Consider the following 23,786-nt stretch of genomic DNA (forward strand, 5'->3'; position numbering starts at 1 on the left):
ATACAAATTATATATATGTGTGTGTGTGTGTGTGTTGTATGTGTGTGTATTGAGACAGATTTAGGGTTTTCTCGCACCCTTGTACCCTCAGACCACACGTAAGACAACAGGTAAAAGTCCAATAATGATATTTATTATAATAATAAAGTGCACAAAGCACCCTCCACTCCCAAATACTCAATAAACAATAACCAATAAACCAAATCTTCCAATCTCCCAGACGCTTAGCCACCCTGCCTCCCAACTCAGCTCGTCTGTCTGGGAGCTCCCACAGTCTTTTTATATCCGCCGACCCGGAAGTGTTCCCAATCCAACAGTCCACAAGTCCTTATTCCTTCCGGGTCAGGGTAAACAATGCTTTTTCTCACCCCGGTAGCCCGTCGCTCTTCCTATGACGAACTTCCGGGTCATAGGGCACGAAGAACTCTTCGGTCCTCCCTGCAGCTCCCTCTCGTGGCCCCCATGACATCCAGCAGGGCGGTGCATAAAAACTCCATTGTCCATGATGCCCTGCTGGTCTTCTGGGGACCTCCATGCTGCAAGGAGGACTCCACCTGGCGGCTTGAGGGTATTGGCCGGGGTACATGGCCGGCCATATCTTACAGTATATATAATGAAGATAGGTGTGTGTGTGTGAATATATACAGGTATATATATATATATATATATATATATATATATATATATATAAATACATACATACACACAGGTAAATATATGTATGTGTCTATATGTGTGTGTATAGCTTTGGTCACTGAATGCAAAGGAAAAATCATAAAATGTAGTCTATAAGTTATAACCGGCAGCTCGAGTTTTGCAGGGCAGGAGATGCCACTTTTTATAGAGACAGACAGCTGCTTCATATTCTATTAGAGCCAGCTGATGATGTATCACTTTCTTCTTTAACTGAAATCAGATAAAAACAAATCAAATTAGATTAGAAAAATAACAAGTAGCTGCCACAACCTAAAAACAGAACTAAAAAATAACCAAAGTAAAAGTAACACATACTGTGAAAAACTTTAGCAAGCACTAATGAGACATGTTTAAAAATATACAAAACTAAGCGAAAGTTGCCCTTAATAGAGACAGACCACAACTATCTTTTCAATTTTGGACTAAAATAAGCTGAAATCTTAAGGTATACTACAGCAAAGAAAATACATGCTGTTTTACAGTTAAGCTCTTTTTACATTCAGGGATTAAACATTACATGAAAGGATCTGCAAACTCTGCACGGACAGTAACCAGGGAATTGAATATCAATCAGAACACTGGATTCATATATTGGTACCAACTACATATATTTTTTTAAGTTTTAATCAAGCTAAAGAGGATCTTAAGAAAATATTTTGTGTAAAATAAGTTGCATGGCAGGGAACCACTGAGATCAGAAACCATAAATAAGAAGGACGTGATGCAAACTTATGTTGTAAAAATACCTGGCAGTCCGTTGAAAAGCGTATAGTATTGAATGAATAACAGAGCTGTGCTGTTAAAAAAGTGGGACAGAGTAGGCTCTTCTATCTAACGACGCTCAGGTCCCTTAATGTGTGTGATGGGAATCATGGGCGTCACCTCGTGGGGGTTGTCGGTGGGCAAGGGGTGCGCGTGGTGGCACGCACCGAAATATCAAGTGATATATTTTTTGCCGTCTTCGCAGTAATGTAACCGGAGGCGTGACCATGGTGGGGCTGGGGAGGGCACTGCCCCACAGTGACAAGCCGTGCCCACCCTGCGAAATGCTCTGTCTGTCCAATGAAAACTCTGGAGAAGAATACCATTTGATTTTCACATTTCACTTCGCCGTACATTTTGCAGCACGTTTTCGACCTGTTGACCGCATTCTTTAATTAAAACAGCGTATACGTTCCATTCTTCTTTTATTTTCTGGTTGGTAACACCAAAGGCTATGCATAGGTGGCTTATTAAAAAAGCAGACATCATCAACCTATGTCCCTCCGCGAGCTGCTGGCTCCACGGTTGGCTGCAACCAACACGCAACACAGCGCACCCACGTCGGGAACTGAAACTCCAAAAGATGTAGATAAGCCTACACAATCCTCCAGTTCTGCGCCCGTGTCGGGTACTCCAAACCTCTGCCTTCAACAAAATATACAGTCCGGTCTGCCTGACTTAAATATGGATAGCCCATCCCAGCCCATTTTAATTAATTATCACAAGCGCGCATTCGGTAAGACACTCGGATGTTTTAGTGCAAGCTGGTATCAGTCTTGACTATGGCTTGAATATTCTGTTGTCCGTGATGCCAGCCTTTGCTTTGCCTGCCGCAAATCTAGTGTTTCCAATTCGGACCGCGATGACATATTCACCAAACACGGCTACACTAATTGGAAAAAAGCTCTAGGAAGAGACGTTGGCGCCTTCCACAAACTCGCGTCTAGTATCCCGCACGTCAGAGCCATGTCTGCATAGTTCAACTACTGGGTCCAACCCAGATAGAAAAGAATAGATATTATGTGAAAAGCATTGGGGAGGCCGTTTAGTTCCTTGCAGTCAATGAACTGGCTTTGTGTGGTCACAATCAGGAAGGTGGGGAGGAGAGACTTTTCCTTAAGTTCTTTGATTACACAATCAAAAAAGATGCCAAACTTGCAGAAATTGTAAAATACATCCCAGACAACGCAAAATACACATCCAATGAAATTCAAAACGAAATAATTGAGACTCTTGCCAAAATGGGTGATAAAAGATATCAGGACCAAATATGAAAAAGCTGACTCTCCTATGGATGTTGCATTAAAAGTGATGGTACCAGGGATCGCTGTAACTTTGAGAACTTCTCTGTAGTGATTAGATTTGTCCAGAACTCCATCCCTGAAGAACACCCGATTGGCTAAATTCAACTGAATCAGCTTGATGCTGAATATATTTGTAACCAAATTCTATCACATCTCTCTGAGCTAGGTTACAGCCCAGACAATTTAGTGTGTCAGTGTTTTGATGGTGCTTCTGTCATGTCTGGGGCAAGGGGTGGTGTCCAGGCTTTGTTACAAAACAAAGTTGGTAAGTATATTCCATATGTACACTGCTACCACCACCAGCTCCATTTAGCAGTGATACATGCAATGGAATCAGAACCTCTGGCTAAGAAGTTCTTTGACTGGTCAAATTCATTGAACACATTTTGTCACAGACATTATGTTTCACACACATAAAATACTCCCACACTGGCAAGACTTCTAGAAATACAATGGACCAGTCATTATGATGTCACAAAGTCCATTGTCGACAATGAGGAAGCTATAAGGGGGCTTCTCTCATAGGTAGCAGAGGCGGACACTGCCCCTTTTGACATTTGCATAGAGGCATGTGATCTTTTGAACCAATTAAAAAAGCAGAATTTCTTCAATACAGGAAAATTCCTCCTTCATGTGCTTGGTGTGCTGAAACCAGCCAATACAATTCTACAGGCACATGCAGTGGATTTGTGTACTGCTGGGGAGGTGGTGACAGCTTCACTGGCCACACTGAAGGAGATGAGATGTGAATCATTCTGGGAGGATCATTTCTCTCAGTGTGAAAGTAGGCTTACCAATTCGCTGAAAAAAAACCGGAAAGTTAATTCACAGCTTGATGATAGTATTGTCGTATCTACGCTTGGGCATGGTGACTCTGATGAACAAATCGCTCCTAGTCAGACTTTTAAAAAGGCTATGTTCAGCATTCTTGATAGAGCTATTGTGGAAATGGAGACAAGATTCTCTCAGAGAAATGTTGAATTATTGAGGGCCACATCGCTTCTCCTGCCAAAATCAGAATTATTTCTTGATCATTCTCTCCTGAAACCACTTCAGGCACTTGCAGGCACAGAGCAAAACAGCATGAGCTTGCAAAATGAAATGGCTGTGGCAAAACCAATGTTGATCGATAAACTGCAAGCTGATGCTAATCTCTCTGAAGCATGCAAATGCATTCAGCAGTACAAAGAGGCCTTCCCTATGTTGCATTCGCTACATGTCACAGCACTCATCATTGGTGTGTCTTCAACTGAATGCGAAAGCTCTTTCTCTACTTTGAACCGCATTCTCACTCCACTCCACCGAACAATGCTGCATTCAAGGAAGAGAAATTTAGTCATTCTGGCACATGAGAAAAACATCACAGAAAATCTAGACATTAATGAATTTATTTCAGAATTTGCCAAGAGTAACTGCAGACTGGTCCTGTAGATAATATCCAGGTTAAACTGATATCCTATAGCCTCCCTAATGACTACAATGAGCCACGTTTCTGTTCTTGCTCTCATATGTTGTATACATTTGACTTTATTGATATTTACCTTGTATATGTAGTTCTATATTTGTTCACAAAAAATAATAATACAAGTTCTATTGCCTCTGTTAATTTTATTGAACAATAGGTTATAATTTATGCCACAATTTTTGCTTTTATATGTTACTAGCAAAATACCCGCGCTTCGCAGCGGAGAAGAAGTGTGTTAAAGAAGTAATGAAAAAGAAAAGGAAACATTTTGAAAATAACGTAACACGATTGTCAATGTAATTGTTTTGTCACTGTTGTGAGTGATGAGTATTGCTGTCATATATATATATATATATATATATATATATAGTATATATATATATCTATACTAATAAAAGGCAAAGCCCTCACTCACTCACTCACTCACTCACTGACTCACTCACTCACTGACTCATCACTAATTCTCCAACTTCCCGTGTGGGTGGAAGGCTGAAATTTGGCAGGTTCATTCCTTACAGCTTCCTTACAAAAGTTGGGCAGGTTTTATATCGAAATTCTACGCGTAATTGTCATAACTGGAAGCAGTTTTCTCCATTTACTGTAATGGAGATGAGCTTCAACGCCGTGGGGAGTTTCGTGTGACATTATCACGCCTCCCACGTAATCACGCAGTACATAGAAAACCAGGAAGACCTCAAAAAGCGCTGAAGAAAACATGCATTATATAATTGAGAAGGCAGCGAAACAATAAGAAGCGGCGAGTGACATATACAACCATATTCATGAGTTCTGCTACTTGAAACAAAGCACGATGTAAACCTACACTTTAAATTAAGTTCATAGACAGGCTGCGCTGGCGTTTGTAATTTAGTGCCTGCCCATATAAGGCCGTCCGTCAGCGGCAATCCAATAGCAAACTGCCACGGGTAAATATTCACGGGTGAAGGACTGTGCTTATGGAGAGGAAGATGAGATGGTCAGGGTGGTGTTTGACACAAACTCAGCGAAACTGCGAGAGAAAGTTTTAAGTGCCAGGACTAAGGTAACATTAAATACAGCCATGGACATAGCACGAGATGGCACCAGCACAGCTGGGAACCTTCGATGCATGTACACCGAGTGGCTCACGTGAACTGGCGCAGTGCACAGATAAAAGCAACAGTTCCAAAGAGCTGAACAAAACCGAATTACACAATTGAAAAGGCAGCAAAAATATGAAGCGTCTCATACATACAAGCATATTCATAAATCCAACTACTGCGGAAACAAAGCACACGTTGGAAAAAGTCAATGTCCCGCTAAAGGAAGACAGTGTAAAAAACCGTGCATGCAGTGTGTCAGGTCTCAGATAAAGAAGAAGACGAGCTGTTTATTGATGCAGTAAGAAACGAATCGATGAATGAAACCTGTCATCTTTACAACGATTGACAAACACGGAATGTAACTTGAACACAACACATCCTACAAATACGAACCTGATTGAAAGAAATAATGATAATCAAATCCTTGATGACAGCAACACTCAGTAACACTCACAAAACAAATACTGTATATTGACAGTCATGTTACGTTATTTTTAAAATGTTCCCTTTTCTTTTCTAGCTTTTTAACACACTACTTCTCCGCTGCGATACGGGTATATATATATATGTATATATATATATATACCCGATCTACATACTCGAATAATGGATACTTTATTAGCCATCAATGATTGTTTTGGTAAAGCCATACTCAGTGTATTCATTAGATGAGCGGTAAAAAGTAAGGGCAGGGAGGATGACTTATTGAGGCATGCAGGCTGTAGTCTTGCGTCAACTCTATCTGAATTGCGCGATCACATTTGAAAAATATATCTTTTCAAGTTCTATTTAGTCCATATGTGTCAAACTCAAGGGCCGGGCCACATCCGCCCGCGTAATTATATCCGCCCGAGATCATTTTATATACTGTATTATTGTTATTAAAGCCGGGTATATGAAGCGCTGGTAACACAATAAACTACAGATCCCATAATGCAGCGCTTCAGCTGCCTTGCCGAACAGTTACCGCGTTAATCAAGTCTACCTTAAGATGCTGCAAGTTATTGCAAAGCTAGCTCACACGATGCTGAAGAGAAAAGTTGATTCTGAAAATAGAGCCTTTAAAAACCGATGGGAGGCTGAGTATATGTTTACTGAACCCGTGTGTCTCATTTGTGGAGCTAATGTGGCTGTAATTACAGAATTTAATCTAAGACGGCACTATAAAACAAAACATCAGGGTAACCTGAAAGACCTGAATGCAATGCAGAAGATACAGAAAGCAGAAGAATTAAATAAGAATCTGACACTTCAGCGGACGTTTTACCGTGCACAATCACAAAGTGATTTCAATTGAGCTGCTTTTATGGGAGACACAACCACTTGCCCCACTTTCCCTGTTGCCAAGTAATGTTAAACCAAGTCGTCACTACGGTGTTCCCAAATCGCACTTTGCTGATAAACTGAGCGCACTGAGTTTGCACGGCGCTTTGGTGACTTTGAAGAACAAAAAGTCCGTCTACATGCGGCTCGAACCTTGTGCATGTTTGGTAGCACATATCTGTGTGAGAAGCTCTTCTCAGTGATAAAGACTAACAAAACAGCACACAGGAGTCGCCTCACTGATGAGCACCTGCAATCCATCCTGAGAATCTCCACAACACAGAACCTCACACCAAACAGAAACGAACCTGTTGCCAAAAAAAGATGCCAGGCGTCCAGCTCTAAAATGACATATGAGCAAAGACAACTGAATGATTTGATTTGTTATTGCTGAAAGGAACACATTTTATTTATATTTCTAGGTTTTGTTATGCAGCATGTTCATATTTGAATTTGTATAATTTTGACAGGATATATTTTTATGGAGAGCAAAATCTTTTGGGATATTTAAAATCTAAGTTTATTTTTTATAAAATATAAAATTACATAAGAGTAAAGAAATTTGAATGTTTGTTCTTTTAATGTTTACTTTATTTCTAACTTGTATAATTTAGACAGGATATATTTTTATGGAGAGCAAAATATTATAAGTTGTTTAAGGTTTGAGTTGATTTATTCAGGAATAATATTCCTGTCTGTTTTACCATTCCTACCAAAGATATTTCTGTCGACTTAATAAAAATTCCTTCTATTTAAAATTTAAATAGAACTTGAACAAATACGATAGTTCATAATATCCACGCAGACTTGCACGTAAGAGCGGGTGTCATCCGTTTTAACAAACAGCGTATTGCACTGATACTGAAATAGCTGTGTGTGTATATATGTAGATATGTATGTATATGTATATATATGTTTATATATGTGTGTGTGTATGTATGTATATATATATATGTATTTGTGTGTATATATGTGTGTGTATGTATGTGTGTATGTATATGTATGTGTATATGTATAGATACAGTATGTATATATATATGTTTGTGTGTGTGTGTAAATATATATATATATTTATATTTATATTTATATTTATATATATATATATATATATATATATGACAACAACACTCATCACTCACAACAGTGACAAAACAATAACATTGACAATCATGTTACGTTATTTTCAAAATGTTTCCTTTTCTTTTCATTGCTTCTTTAACACACTACTTCTCTCTTGAGCCTTGGTATTTTAGTATATATATATATATATATATATATACACACACACACACACACATAAACATATATATATATATATATATATATATATACATATCCATACATATACTGTATACATATAAACACATACATATACATACACACACACACACACATATAAACATATATATACATACATATCTACATATAAACATATACACACACACACACACACACATATAAACGTATATATACATACATATCTACATATATACATACACACACACACACACACACATATATATATATATATATATATATATAAAAATATACTGTGGTCCCCTGCCGGGGCTCGAGCCCGGCCGGGACGCCCAGGAGGCTCCTCCAGACCGTGAGGGGGCGTCCGCCCTGGTTATGTTGGGGGCCTCGGGTAAAGGGCTTGGAAGCCCAGCCCTGTAGGGACCCGTGGCCACTGCCAGGCGGTGCCCCAGTGCCTGAATATCCCGGGGAAGGCGACAGGGAACACCCGGACAGCTTCCGGGTGCGCAGCCGGCACTTCCGTCACACTGGGGCATGGCTACAGAGGAATGCTGGGAAGCAGCTGGAGCCCATCCGGGTTCCTATTTAAGGGGCCGCCTCCCTCCAGTCATGGGCAGAAGTCGGGTGGAAGAGGACGGAGCTGGAGGGAGGACTAGAAGCGGCCAGGAGAAGGCAGTGGAACTGTGTGGCCTGGACATTGGGGAATCGGTGCTGGAGGCACTGGGGTTTTGTGAGTGCACTAAAACTGTAAATTGACTTGTAAATAAGCGTGTGTTGGGTGAAATATGATGTCCGTCTGTGTGTGTCCGGGCCAGCGTCCACTATATATATATATATATATATATATATATATATATATATATATATATATATATATATTGTAACAGAATAAGATGCTTCTCGCACCCTTGTACCCTCAGACTATACGTCAGACACCAGGTAAAATCCAATGATGATATTTTATTATAATAATAAAGTGCACAAAGCACGTTCCTCTCCACAATTCTTCAATAAACAATAAATCACAAATACAATAAACCAATCCTCCACTCCCAGGCGCTTAGCCACCCTGCCTCCCAACTCAGCTCATCGTCTGGGAGCTCCCTGATCCTTTTATATTCCCTGACCGGAGGTGTTCCTTCCCAACAGTCCACAAGTCCTTATTCCTTCCGGGTCAGGGTAAATAATGTTTTTCTCACCCGGAAGCCCGTCGCTCTTCCTATGACAAACTTCGGGTCATAGGGCATGAAGAACTCTTTGGTCCTCCCTGCAGCTCCCTCTCGTGGCCCCATGGCATCCAGCAGGGCGGTGCATAAAACTACATGGTCCATAATGCCCTGCTGGTCTTCTGGGGACCTCCATGCTGCAAGGAGGGCTCCACCTGGCGGCTTAGGGGTATTGGCCGGGGTACATGGCCGGCCATATCTTACAATATATATATATATATATATATTATGGGGTGCCAAAAAGTCATTTCCGAATATATAAAGTCAAAACTTGATTATATAAAGTCACTGTCGAAATATATAAAGTCAGCGCTGGAATATATAAAGTCAAAGCTTGAATATATAAAGTCAGCGTCAGAATATATAAAGTCAAAACTTGAATATATAAAGTCAGCGCTGGAATATATAAAGTCAGCATCGGTATATATAAAGTCAAAACTTGTTTCTGAATATATAAAGTGAAAACTTGAATATATAAAGTCAGCGCTGGAATATATAAAGTCAAAACCTGAGTATATAAAGTCAGCGTTCGAATATTTAAAGTCAAAACTTGAATATATAAAGTCAGCATCGGAATATACAAAGTCAGCACTGGAATATCCATCCATTTCCCAACCCGTTGAATCCGACCACAAGGTCACGGGGTGTCTGCTGGAGCCAATCCCAGCCAACACTGGGCGCAAGGCAGGAACCAATCCTGGGCAGGGCACATGCATCATTTTCAAAACATTAACCGAACAGTGTTTTTAATTTATTTTTCTGAATACATTTTTGTTAACTTATTTCAGTTTTTTTAGTTTACTAAAATGTACCTGAAATCGTTTCAATCAATATATTTTGACTTTGACTTTATATATTCAGGAATGAGTTTATAAATTCCGACGCTGACTTTATATATTCAGGTTTTGACTTTATATATTCCAGCGCTGACTTTATATATTCCGTTACACTTACTGCCCACTGCATATGCTCTGATGCATTCATAATTCCTGACATGCTGTTCCTTGTTTTCACAAGCAGAGAATTTGCATAAGAGCAGCTCTAAAACCAAGTCGCAGACTGTGTGGAATTACAAGTTGTTACACAGCATTGATAAAATAATTAGTCGTAAAAATCTTCCTACACATTGTAAAATAAAAATGAAATTAGATTTTCAGTTTGTACACTTGATTAGTTGAACTTTGAAAAGAAGATGGCAAACTGAAATGTGGAAATTAAGTGTAAATGTCAAACAAACCATTACACTTTACTGAATATTTCAGTAAAATGATTTTCATTGTGTCTCTGTAGTAATATAGCCACTATTTTAGATCACAGTCCAAGACATGACTCGTTTTGGGCCTCAGTTGTTAAAACAGTGGCAATGTCTTTGGTAGCTTTGGCAGAAGAGACTAAGATGTTTTTACCTCTTATTACTTATTTCTGCATATAGAAACTTTAAATTTTACAAAAGTAACTACAATAAAACTTACCTTGTGTTAGTTCATAGTTGGATTTCTGTGCACCTAGTAAAAATGACACAAAACATGTGTTTAAAAGACTACAAGACTTTAAGAGGGTAATCATGCTTAAAAAATAATTAAGAAATATCTATCTATCTATCTATCTATCTATCTATCTATCTATCTATCTATCTATCTATCTATCTATCTATCTATCTTCATAGAGATAAAAGACGCCTCACACCTGGACAAACTTGTTAAGAAGGCAGGCTCTATTGTAGGAGTAAAGTTGGACAGTTTAACATCTGTGGCAGAGCGACGGGCATTAAGCAAATTCCTGTCAATCATGAAGAATCCACTGCATCCACTGAACAGTGTCATCTCCAGGCAGAGGAGTAGCTTCAGTGACAGACATTTGTCACTGTCCTGCTCCACTGACAGAATGAGGAGATCGTTCCTCCCCCACACTATGCGACTCTTCAATTACACCCGGGGGAGTAAATGCTAACATTACTCATTGTCTGCTTTTACATGCATTTTTATCACTATTTAATTTAATATTATTTTTTTGTATCAGTATACTGCTGCTGGATTATGTGAATTTCCCCTTGGGATTAATAAAGTATCTATCTATCTATCTATCTATCTATCTATCTATCTATCTATCTATCTATCTATCTATCTATCTATCTATCTATCTATCTATCTATCTATCTATCTAATATGCCCCAGATGACTGAGGTGAATTCCTTACCTGGCTGGAATGCCATTACTGAAGAATGGAATAAATGGGGGCATTACCCAGCCAGGATGCCTTATGATTCCTGTCCTGATTGGGATGGATGGCGAGAGAGGACAAAAGGGACTAGTTCATCCCCCATTATACTAGGTGTCAGAGTCCCAGTCTGAACACTCACAGGGCTTAATGAAAGTTGGAATTTGGAAGTGCAGCCCTGTATGGATCCCTGGGGAACAATAGAGAGCGCTGCCAGGAGAGGACTTCCCTGGCTTTCTTATAACCTGGAAATATTTCCAACTGGCCATGTTACGTCACCAGAAGTGCTCTCGGTTACACTTTAAAAGGATTTTGCTGCCATAGTTCAGGGAATCAGAAAAAGAAGAACAATCACAAAAAAAGCAGAAAAGAAGGAAAGCAGGCACTTAAAGTCTGTGTACTGGATGGATTAATTGTTATTTCAAGAAGTGTGGATTAAAGAACCATTCATCTGAAGCCACAGTTTTTGAAAAAGCCAATACGGTTGCCAGCTGTATATCATCATTAAGTTCACAATACAAATCAACAATCAGTGATAAGCTCTTTCTGAAGTAAAAACAAAACAAAAAAAAAAAAGAAACAAAGGAAATAAAAAAAATCACAAATGAACTGCTAGAACTAAGCCAAGATCAATGAAGCATTTTTTTTCAATAGCTGACTGAGATGCTGTTTTTCATAATATGATAATAAAAGAAAAGGACATTGCTTTTGAGTGAGTAAAAGTAATTAGAAACTTAAAATTATATATCGAGCGCATCTGTCTCGTTTAAAATTGTTCAAAATGTTTCCAGGGCAAGATCCAACCTGTGAACATTGCAATCAAATTCCAGCCTTACTTGGCCACATGTTTTGGGCCGGCACCCAATGAACATCATTTTGGACCAAAATCTTTAAATGCCTTTCAGATAGCCTTGGTGTCACAATCCCTCCTAACCCATTCACAGTTGTGTTTGGTGGACTCCAGATGGGCTTAAGGTGGAGAAGGACAAACAAACTGTAACTGCCTTTAGTTCACTATTGGCACGTAGACTTATCTTGCTCAACCAGAAGAATGCTAGCTCAGCTCTTTTAAGTCAGTGCGTAACTGATTTTATATATTATTTAAAATTGGAAAAAAATCAAATTCTCACTTAGAGGATCTATACAAAACGTTTTCAAAACTTGGTAGGATCTAATCAATAACATTTTAGAATAAGCATTTAAACTAAGGAAGTGGAGTCTCTCCCCTCTTTTTTTATTCTATTTATTTTTATTCATTTACAGTATTTATTTACATATTTATACTATTACTAGGGGGTTCCCACCTGCTCGCTACACTTGCCAAACCCCCAGCCTGCGCTATGAGCCAGTCACTTCATGTCTCTGCCGCTTGCATCGTGAAGAGCAGGGCTGAATGCACCTGAAGGAGACAAGGTCGCTTTTCTGACACCCCCTCTTAAATGGTGATACAATGAGGAACACAGTTTTTTTTTTGTTTTGTTTTTACCTCCTCTTTGCTCGATCAACTGCTGGATTGCTGCTGTTGCTGTGCCACGTGATCTGCTTTTCGCACAGTGCTTCAAATATTTAAAAGCCTGTACAGCAGCTGTCCTACTTTTTGTCTTTTATTTCCGGCCCCAGGCGTGGTTAAATCTTTTGGCACAAAGTCTTGTCTCGCGGGATATGAGTTCTTGATATTTTTTAGTTTATACTTTAAAAATGGAATAAACACTGAAAATCTAACAACATCACATTAAAGTTCAATAAATTCTGAAAAGAATGATACTGAATTTATATATGTAGATTTTAAAATAAACCAGTTTTAAAGCGTAACAAAAACGAGTCATAAAAACGTCACATAAAATCGTTGCACTTTTAGGCTTAGGATTTTATATACAGAGAGTAGATTAAAGTTTTACTGTGCTGACCTAGCTCTCTTTCTCATGGGTGGGGATCAATTTATTTCAATCCTAGTTTTGTTAAACTTGACTTGCTTGTGTGGAATGTTATTTGAAATGTCTGTAGACATTTACTTAAATCCATTGTAAACTGAGACAGTACACATTTTAGGATTAACCAATGGCACTATAACTGAGGCCAAATGACTTAAACAAATTCCCGTGTGAGGCCAGATAAATAGTTAGTACAATATAATAATGCATAAATAGAGAAATATACACACATTAATTCCCCACAGCAAATTTATATACATAATAAATGTTATTACTGGTAAACCTGCAGATACTTTAAATGGTCCATTATCAGTGAGTATGCCATGTGAATGACTGGTACCCTACTGTATCCAGAGATGATTCCTGACCTGTGCCCATGTACTGTCAGAACAGAATCCAGCCACCATGAGCCAGTATTAACACAAGCAGACTTGGAAAATAAATGAATGAATTAACTATCACAATTAATACTAGCTAAATTTATGATGGTGAGTACATGCATAGGTTTCACAGTAGAAATTTACTTCAAAGCAAGCTGGAAATTAATTGTATTATTAAAATTGTTTTCTTTTCTTTTAAATGCTTATTTATTGATGTGTATTTCACTTATTATACAATACTTTGTCTAGTATAACACTATGAACACACAGTTAGGTATTCACATAAACGTTTTCATGAGTAATAAAATTCTGTTAAATTTTTGAATCAAGAATAATTAAATGGATTAGAATATGATGTGTAAAATGACACAATAGTGCCATAAATAGGATGGCTATCTCACAAGCCCAAAATTATTGGGTTCATAATTCTTGGCCAGACCTTGTCTGTGTGGCATTTGCATGCGATTTCCCTGTGCAAATAAGATAAACTACAGTGAACAGGCCTACCATTGAGGTTTGATTTTTGGCTTGCACCTTGTGCTGCCAAGATAGTGTCCAGGGGCCTCATGTATAAAGCTGTGCGTAGAATTCGCACTATAATATGGCGTAAGCACAAAAGCCGAAAAATCCAGATGCAGGAATCTGTGCGTGCTCCAACTTCCACGTTCTTCTACTACATAAATCTCAGTCAGCGTGAAAAATAATGCTCGTGCACGCGCTTTATGTAACACCCCAACTCCTCCCAGAATTACGCCTGTTTGAATATGCAAATCAATATAAATCGCCCTTAAGCTCAGCCTTCTGTGAAAAGACAATGGGAAAAGCACAGGGGAAAATATAAGAATTTCAGAGAATACCAAGTGGCGGCGAAGGAAAAACATACTATTTGTTTAATTAAACCGTGGTATAATCAACAAAAGGAAGTTGATCGAGTGACATAGCGTGTTGGAGAAACTTGAAAGCTCACGTTCACAAAGTCGCACAGTGCCAAAAATAAAAAAGAAGTCACATATCAAAGTCGCCGTGAAAAGGCGAGTTGTAGCCCACTGTCTGAGTGTCATATTATTAGGGTATATTATTACTAGCAAAATACCCATGCTTCGCAGCAGCAAAGTACTGCCTTCAAATTTTTATTAAGAAGAAAATTAAACCTTTTAAAACTGAGGGAAAATATACCAATAATTATTTGTTAAGGATCTCTTTGTATACCACATTGTCATTTCGGCCCTCTGGTTTTAACATGACCAAGCTGTGCGCTGAACTTACTCTTGAGCATGCAATGTACAGTTGGCCATGTGAAAAGTAATCTTGTTTCAAATCTCACAGCTTGGATTGCTGCTGTCATAATCGGTTTGAGTGTCATGGTTTGTTTCAAGTATGACAGTATTTGCAGGACTTGTATTGAAGTGACATTCGGCATCTGTCAAGCGTTGTAAGCATACAACCAGTTTCATCGATAACTTCACATCCAGCTTTTGAGAGTTTAAACATTCATAAACATCAAAGTGTCCACTACTGAAATCGTCACCTGTGAATCTAAGATGTTTAAGAGGCATTGGCGGTTGTCCAAAGGTGTAAAATATTTGGCTATTTCGGTACACTTGGAAGCGACAACCAAACAATTCAGCGGCAGCCATCAACTCACATGCAGAACCATAGGTGAAGGACTTAAGCATTCCAATCTTATAGTTCTCCTGTGTAGTATAATTATCTCCTGTACCGTCATCAGTCCACACCTTGAACCTGTCCCACTCATTCAATACATAAGACACAATGTTCCTCTGGATATCAAGAGTGAGCCTGATATGGCCGTGCAATATGTAACAAAGAGAATGGAAAAGACAGGTGCCATCTCCGGGCATGGAAACCACTCGGTAAGTGACAGTTCTTTGATCGATGGTGATCACCTCGATAGACATGTTAATGGGGGTACGGTTGGAATTATAAAGGAAATGGGTACCTGAACAATGTAAAGTAAGTCTAAAATACCTACACAATAACTATAATCGTAATAAATGAACAATAAAACAGCGGAGAAGCCGTGGATTAAATAAAAAGGCTGTAGTTATCAGCAGGGAGACGTGAATCCCGTGGCGAAGCAAGAAAGGAAATGTAGAGACTGGAGCGACGGACGGCCTTATATAGGCAGGCAGCCAACAACGTGGGAGGCATTGGGATGGGGACTAGCGCCTCACACGGTGACCGAGCTGCAGACTATGGATGTATATATGTACGTAAGTAGGATTCAGTTAACGTTGGGTACTCGCGTACCAAATTTCTTGAAGATGGGCCCATAAGTAACAAAGACTGTTGAAAAGTTCAATATGGCGGCCAACAGTGGCATCATACCACCAAAATAAGTACGTACATTGGTTTTGGTTAGCGCAGGGAAGCCGCCTACCAAATTTCGTGAAGATGGGGCCATAAATAAGAAAGTTCAACATGGCGGACATTCTCGACCGTTATGACCTTCACGCGTAGAATTTCTAAATAAAACCTGCTTAACTTTTGTAAGTAATCTGTAAGGAATGAGCCTGCCAAATTTCAGCCTTCTACCTACACGGGAAGTTGGAGAATTAGTGACATTGGAAACTTCAATATGGCGGCCGACAGTGGCATCATACCACTGAAATAAGTATGTACATTGGTTTTGGTTAGCGCAGGGAAGCCACCTACCAAATTTCGTGAAGATAGGGCCATAAAGAAGAAAGTTCAACATGGTGAACGTTGTCAACCGTTATGACCGTTACGCATAAAATTTCGAAATGAAATCTGCTTAACTTTTGTAAGTAAGCTGTAAGGAATAAGCCTACCAAATTTCAGCCCTCTACCTACACGGGAAGTTGGAGAATTAGTGATGAGTGAGTCAGTGAGGGCTTTGCCTTTTATTAGTATAGATTAAAGTAGAACATCATAAACTGCATTCTAAAATCATTTAATTAGCCAGTTTCTCAAATCACATCGTAATTAAAGTAGCACGTTAAATGCTTTGTTTTGTATGTGATCTTCTATGTGCTCTATGTGTGTGAATCACTACTTGCTTCTTAAACCATCTCTCTTCGTCCGACTGTACACAGAATCCATTACATTTGTGATATTACAGCTCTCTGAATAACTAAAATATTGAGATGTATACGTGATATCATTTTCATGATGACAGGAGTTAAAGCACGTTATTAAACATGGGTTTCACGGCGTAGTGATTGTGCGTGACCTTCGATGAAATTATTTATTGCAGCAGTACTCATGGGCGGCTCTAGGCTTGTGGCGGCCCTGGGCAGAGAAAGAATTGGTGACCCCTTCGCCCGCCAATGTCAATATGGTATCTTATGCACGGCGGATGGCCACGTACGTTGCGGACACTGCATAGCCACCTCGTGCTCATGACACAAGCGTTTAACTTTTGTCGAAATTTGCCGCTCGCGTTTTAGCTGTGTCATTATTTTCTCTTTCTGTTTTATATTCAATATATATTGGAATGGTTGCCCCTGCAGTCCTTGCTTTTCTTTCTCCAAGTAACCGATCGCCACACAATCAGCTCTGTAATAGACGTTAAGCCATCTGTAAGCTTAGAGCGCTGATTCTTCAAAACGTTTAAGGAACATTGAAATATCTTCATAGTACATGTTTTATTATTCTATCCTTCATGCCAGTCCCAGTGAAGAATATAGATTATTTAAATGAAGTTAAAGTTTTATCTGTATAATATAATAAACATATTTTGCTGTATTTCATCTTAAAAATGATATCGTCCTCATATGTAAATGCACACTTTATAAAATGGCGCAGGTTGTGTAATATTATAACTGTAGTGCAAGTTTACATAAATGAAGAATGAAAATGAATTTTTTTTGAAAAGTGGTTCAGGTAGGAATTGTAAAAATGAAAAAATATCCGACAAAGTATAAGTCAATTTAAAGGGCAGTTTCAAACAAACATTGTTTTCAGAATACAAAGAGGGAGAAAACCACAGGATGTAAATCGCCACTTGTATTGAAGAGAAGAAGAAGATCCATCACCTTACCACATACACTGTGATTCTAGAAGGTATTTTCCAGATCAGTGTTTCCAACTCTCAAGCATTAGAGAGAGTCCCATTAAATTAATTTTACTAAAATTGGCAAACCTGTCATTGTTAGGTTTCAGTTTTGACAGACTACAATAGTGCACAACTATCCATGGTAATTACTGCCTATAGTTTTACTATGTTGGAACACTTCAGACCCGATACTAACATTATTCACTGGTTGTCTATGCAATCTACATTGGAAGAAGAGACCAAACTTTGCATTTTTTGACTTACCTGCATTGAACTTTCTCCAGGCAATAAATCCAAGGACAATAAAGAACAGACTGATTGCACCGATTATACATCCGATAACAGTGAAATCTGTATGAGAAGTCTGAGGAACTGGAAAAAGATATTTTTTAGATAAAGCAGATTTTCATTAGTGTTTAAAATCATGAGAAATTGAAACTTTAAAAAAACAAAATTACATTAATTAATGTGACTATGATACTAGATAATAGATGTATTTGCCTGGTGCAAAGTGGAAGTAATAAAGTAAAAGATAACAGTCTGGCAATGACTGACAATACAAAAAGTGTCAGGTGTTTCAAAGGTAAAGACAAAAACAAAAAAATCATTTAACCATCCATCTCCCAAACTCACTTTTTCTTCTACATAATTGTTTAGAGCTAAATCCAACTCTACTGAGTCTAGATACAATCCAGGACCCAACCCTCAGACACCAGTCAATTCCAAAACACACTGCTCGACATATCTACACCAAGTTATAAATTAACATGCAGTAATATGCAGGTCTTTTAAAGAAAACTTAGATATCTAGTGAAACACACATGGACAAAGAAACAGAGAGTATAATTACACACACACCTTAACTGGAATGAGAACTGATCAATCAAATTAGATAACAACAGTTCAATACTATCTAGAAAGTCATAAGCAAACCTGACTCCAAGAGATGCCACTTTAGAATCCACCATTAGTATGACTCTTTCATTAGTCCAGAATGCTATTATTTGTTTATATAAGGTAGTGTTCCCAGCAAATGTAATCTGGGAACCGAAATGACTTTGCTGCACCAGCGTGTAATGACAATGACAAGTCAACAGCACACGTTCAGGTGGATGTGCACCTAATACTAGACATAGTACAGTATATCATTTTGGGTAGAACTTACAGGTGCCGGTCATAAAATTAGAATATCATGACAAAGTTGATTTATTTCAGTAATTCCATTCAAAAAGTGAAACTTGTATATTAGATTCATTCATTACACACAGACTGATGTATTTCAAATGTTTATTTCTTTTAATCCTGATGATTATAACTGACAACTAATGAAAGTCCCAAATTCAGTATCTCAGAAAATTAGAATATTGTGAGAAGGTTCAATATTGAAGACACCTGGTGCCACACTCTAATCAGCTAATTAACTCAAAACACCTGCAAAAGCCTTTAAATGGTCTCTCAGTCTAGTTCTGTAGGCTACACAATCATGGGGAAGACTGCTGACTTGACATTTGTCCAATAGACGACCATTGACACCTTGCACAAGGAGGGCAAGACACAAAAGGTCATTGCTAAAGAGGCTGGCTGTTCACAGAGCTCTGTGTCCAAGCACATTAACAGAGAGGCGAAGGAAGGACAAGATGTCATAGAAAAAAGTGTACAAGCAATAGGGATAACCGCACCCTGGAGAGGATTGTGAAACAAAACCCATTCAAAACTGTGGGGGAGATTCACAAAGAGTGGACTGCAGCTGGAGTCAGTGCTTCAAGAACCATCACGCACAGACGTATGCAAGACATGGGTTTCAGCTGTCGCATTCCTTGTGTCAAGCCACTCTTGAATAAGAGACAGCGTCAGAAGCGTCTCGCCTGGGCTAAAGACAAAACTGCTGCTGAGTGGTCCAAAGTTATGTTCTCTGATGAAAGTAAATTTTGCATTTCCTTTGGAAATCAAGGTTCCAGAGTCTGGAAGAAGAGAGGAGAGGCACAAAATCCACGTTGCTTGAGGTCCAGGGTAAAGTTTCCATAGTCAGTGATGGTTTGGGGTGCCATGTCATCTGCTGGTGTTAGTCCATTGTGTTTTCTGAGGTCCAAGGTCAACGCAGCCGTCTACCAGGAAGTTTTAGAGCACTTCATGCTTCCTGCTGCTGAAGAACTTTATGTAGATGCAGATTTCATTTTCCAACAGGACCTGGCACCTGCACAAAGTGCCAAAACTACCAGTACCTGGTTTAAGGACCATGGTATCCCAGTTCATGATTGGCCAGCAAACTCGCCTGACCTTAACCCCATAGAAAATCTATGGGGTATTGTGAAGAGGAAGATGCAATACACCAGACCCAACAATTCAGAAGAGCTGAAGGCCACTATCAGAGCAACATGGGCCCTCATAACACCTGAGCAGTGCCACAGACTGATCGACTCCATTCCACGCCGCATTGCTGCAGTAATCCAGGCCAAAGGAGCCCCAACTAAATATTGAGTGCTGTACATGGTGTAAGATATGGCCGGCCATGTACCCCGGCCAATACCCCCAAGCCGCCAGGTGGAGCCCTCCTTGCAGCATGGAGGTCCCCAGAAGACCAGCAGGGCATTATGGACCATGTAGTTTTGTGCACCGCCCTGCTGGATGCCATGGGGCCACGAGAGGGAGCTGCAGGGAGGACCGAAGAATTCTTCATGCCCTATGACCCGGAAGTTCGTCATAGGAAGAGCGACGGGCTTCCGGGGTGAGAAACATTATTTACCCTGACCCGGAAGGAATAAGGACTTGTGGACTGTTGGGAAGGAACACCTCCGGGTCAGGGAATATAAAAGGACTGTGGGGCTCCCAGACGATGAGCTGAGTTGGGAGGCAGGGTGGCTAAGCGTCTGGGAGTGGAGGATTTGTTATTGTATATTGTTTATTGGAATATTTGGGAGTAGAGGGTGCTTTGTGCACTTTATTATAAAATAAATATCATCTTTGGACTTTTACCTGGTGTCTGACGTGGTGTCTGAAGGTGCAAGGGTGCGAGAAGCATCATATTCTGTTACAATTGGCGTAGCTCCGGCAGGATTCTCTGGCCGTCAGTTTGGCAGAGGACCTGAATTTAAAAAATTTATTGTGGACAGAATATCCCGGAAGACAGCGTCCACGACACACACAGAAAAATCGCCAGAAACCTCATCTTTATCAAGTCCGTCATGGGAAGAAGAAGACAAAGCAGAGCGCCAGCAACAGCGGAGGTCTAGCGCTCGGCATTGCCTGCGCTCAAGAGGAGCTATGGAGCGGCTACGCATTTCGGGAGAGATTTCCGGAGGAGGACGTCACCGACGAGGTATGTACGGGGAATGTACTGAATAATCTTTTTAAATTAACACATGATGTCCCATGTACATACCTCCCAGATGTCCATCCGAAGGCTCTGCGGAGGCAGAAGACAGACCGAAGCGATGGCGCTCTCATTCAGGCAAGCGAGTAACCCGAAGCACTTCCGCATTACGGGTGCGGCGAGGACACGTGACCTACCACAAGGGATTCCAGGAAGGTGGCGTTCCGTATCCAGCTGTTTGTGGCTTCGCCCAGAAAAGACGGACTTGAGTTTTTGAAGGGAAAGGGGAGCGATCAAGTACCGCTCTCCTACAAAAAGGTAAGGAGGTCCGGAAATGATTGATCGGTCCGTCGATAAATTGATACAGACGGATCACAGTCAGCCAAAAGCGGCACCGCGTCCTCGAAAAGAACTCCAAATCCCAGGCTCCCTGCGGGACCTGTCTGAGCACGTGCCAGGAGCGGCGTGTTTATTGGCTCCCACCGGAGGGTAAGGCTAATGATGGCTCGAGCATGCCTCGGGTGAATTAAGTAACTTTTGGGCGTGCACGAGCTGGAAAAGTTGCTTCAGCCCGTGCACAAATTTTTACAGGTGGTGGAGACAATAAAGAAGATCACTGGGGATCTGGGAGCAGCGGCCGAAGCGCCTTTAAGGAGGGTGGATGAATTCCTACGGCGATTTGGTCAGGAGTCTCCCATTATGATTGATTTGGCGGTACAGGTGAGTTTTACGGTACCGTACAGAATAAGGGGACACAGAGTGACGCTGCGGGCCCGGTTAATTAGTAGCGGGTGCCAAGTCACTCACGAGCCCTACAAACGAGTGTGGTGTGATGACAGAAGGGCGGTGGAAGCACTGATCGTACCAGAGCAGCTGAAAAGTGCTGTCTCTCGGGCGATGCGGTGCTGAAGACGCCGCCTCTGGTTTCTTTAAAGTCAGCGGGCATGCAAACAGCAAAGAGGCTCTCTTTCTCTAATAGAGACTCAAGCTGTCGCCGACAAGTAAGCAGGAGATCCCGAAATACACCGTGGGTCTCCTGACAAGGTGGGAAAAAGGCGGAGAGCAGCGAGGCGGCCAGAAAACCCTCCTTGGCGGGGGAAAGGGTGGAGCTGACCGAGTTCCCGAGATGTTTCAGGTCTCGGGAAAGAGCCAACCAGGAGGACTTGTGGTGCTACAATTGCCAGCGACGGGTCACGAGTGGCGCCAATGTCCCCGGGGAGACAGGAGGTACACCGTCCCCCCAAGGTTTGCTCGAGGACAGGGACAACGCAGTCAGATCCCGGATGACGCGTCCTCTTGGAGGAAGACTTCCCTCTCGGGGCAGGCCGCTCGAATCTTTATAATTGCCGCTGGGGAGTACTGTAAGATATGGCCGGCCATGTACCCCGGCCAATACCCCCAAGCCGCCAGGTGGAGCCCTCCTTGCAGCATGGAGGTCCCCAGAAGACCAGCAGGGCATTATGGACCATGTAGTTTTGTGCACCGCCCTGCTGGATGCCATGGGGGCCACGAGAGGGAGCTGCAGGGAGGACCGAAGAATTCTTCATGCCCTATGACCCGGAAGTTCGTCATAGGAAGAGCGACGGGCTTCCGGGGTGAGAAACATTATTTACCCTGACCCGGAAGGAATAAGGACTTGTGGACTGTTGGGAAGGAACACCTCCGGGTCAGGGAATATAAAAGGACTGTGGGGGCTCCCAGACGATGAGCTGAGTTGGGAGGCAGGGTGGCTAAGCGTCTGGGAGTGGAGGATTTGTTATTGTATATTGTTTATTGGAATATTTGGGAGTAGAGGGTGCTTTGTGCACTTTATTATAAAATAAATATCATCTTTGGACTTTTACCTGGTGTCTGACGTGGTGTCTGAAGGTGCAAGGGTGCGAGAAGCATCTTATTCTGTTACAATGGTCATACTTTTCATGTTCATACATTTCAGTTGGCCAACACTTCTAAAAATCCTTTTTTTGCATTGGTCTTAATTGATATTCTAATTTTCTGAGATACTGAATTTGGGACTTTCATTAGTTGTCAGTTATAATAATCAAAATTAAAAGAAATAAACATTTGAAATACATCAGTCTGTGTGTAATGAATGAATCTAATATACAAGTCTCATTTTTATGGAATTACTGAAATAAATCAACTTTGTCATGATATTCTAATTTTATGACCGCAACCTGTACATACAAAATACACATACACTAGGCCACTATATATATATATATAAACAGTGTAGGACAGAGAAAGAGTCAAGCAAGCACTAAATAATACAGAATGATTAAAGCACACTGTAGCAGTGGCTATGCTCGTCACCAATGCAGTACTGGAAAAATAAATCTCTACTGTGTGGTATATCCTGTACATGAACTTGAATTACTAAAAGGTCAGTGAGGTGGTGTCATGAAAGTAAAAAGGGCAATGCAACTTGGAAAGACACCTTCAGTTTTCACAGGGACACTAGAGGCTATGCAGCTCAGCAGTAAGGGGAAAAGGATAGGCTGGAGAAAACACTTCCTGACAAATGAAGGGATGTGCAAGACTCTGACTCAGGAGTGAGACCATATTGTCCATTTAAAGGTGGGGTTCAAGAGAATTGGCTGTAATCTGGTTGTTAACATGCAGCTTGTTAGTGTGGAGATGATGGGATTATTCATCTCTTTTCAACAAACAATCGCAGAAGCTGCTCTTTAAATGCTCTGGAATGCTTATAAGTATATTGGCTACAGGGGCTACTATAGGGCACTGTGGACTGTTGTCCCTGAAATGTGTTTTTTTTAACTATAAAACATTTCAT

At 40.5% G+C, this 23,786-nt stretch overlaps 1 protein-coding gene across 1 annotated transcript in view; it reads right to left on the minus strand.

Moving 5' to 3' along the window:
* Positions 1 to 741: 741 nt before the first annotated feature.
* The window catches only part of LOC120539023 (major histocompatibility complex class I-related gene protein-like), a 52,875-nt gene continuing 29,830 nt past the window's right edge, over positions 742 to 23,786 (minus strand). Inside the window, exons 5-7 of the mRNA XM_039768712.1 lie at positions 17,947 to 18,054; positions 10,588 to 10,620; positions 742 to 906 (exon numbers count right to left, since the gene is read on the minus strand). Of these exons, the coding sequence (XP_039624646.1) occupies positions 860 to 906; positions 10,588 to 10,620; positions 17,947 to 18,054 (188 nt within the window). The 3' untranslated portion in view covers positions 742 to 859. The remainder of the gene's footprint in view (positions 907 to 10,587; positions 10,621 to 17,946; positions 18,055 to 23,786) is intronic.

This window comes from Polypterus senegalus, chromosome 11 (genome assembly GCF_016835505.1).
Source record: "Polypterus senegalus isolate Bchr_013 chromosome 11, ASM1683550v1, whole genome shotgun sequence".
In the NCBI taxonomy this organism is placed as follows: Eukaryota; Metazoa; Chordata; class Cladistia; order Polypteriformes; family Polypteridae; genus Polypterus; species Polypterus senegalus.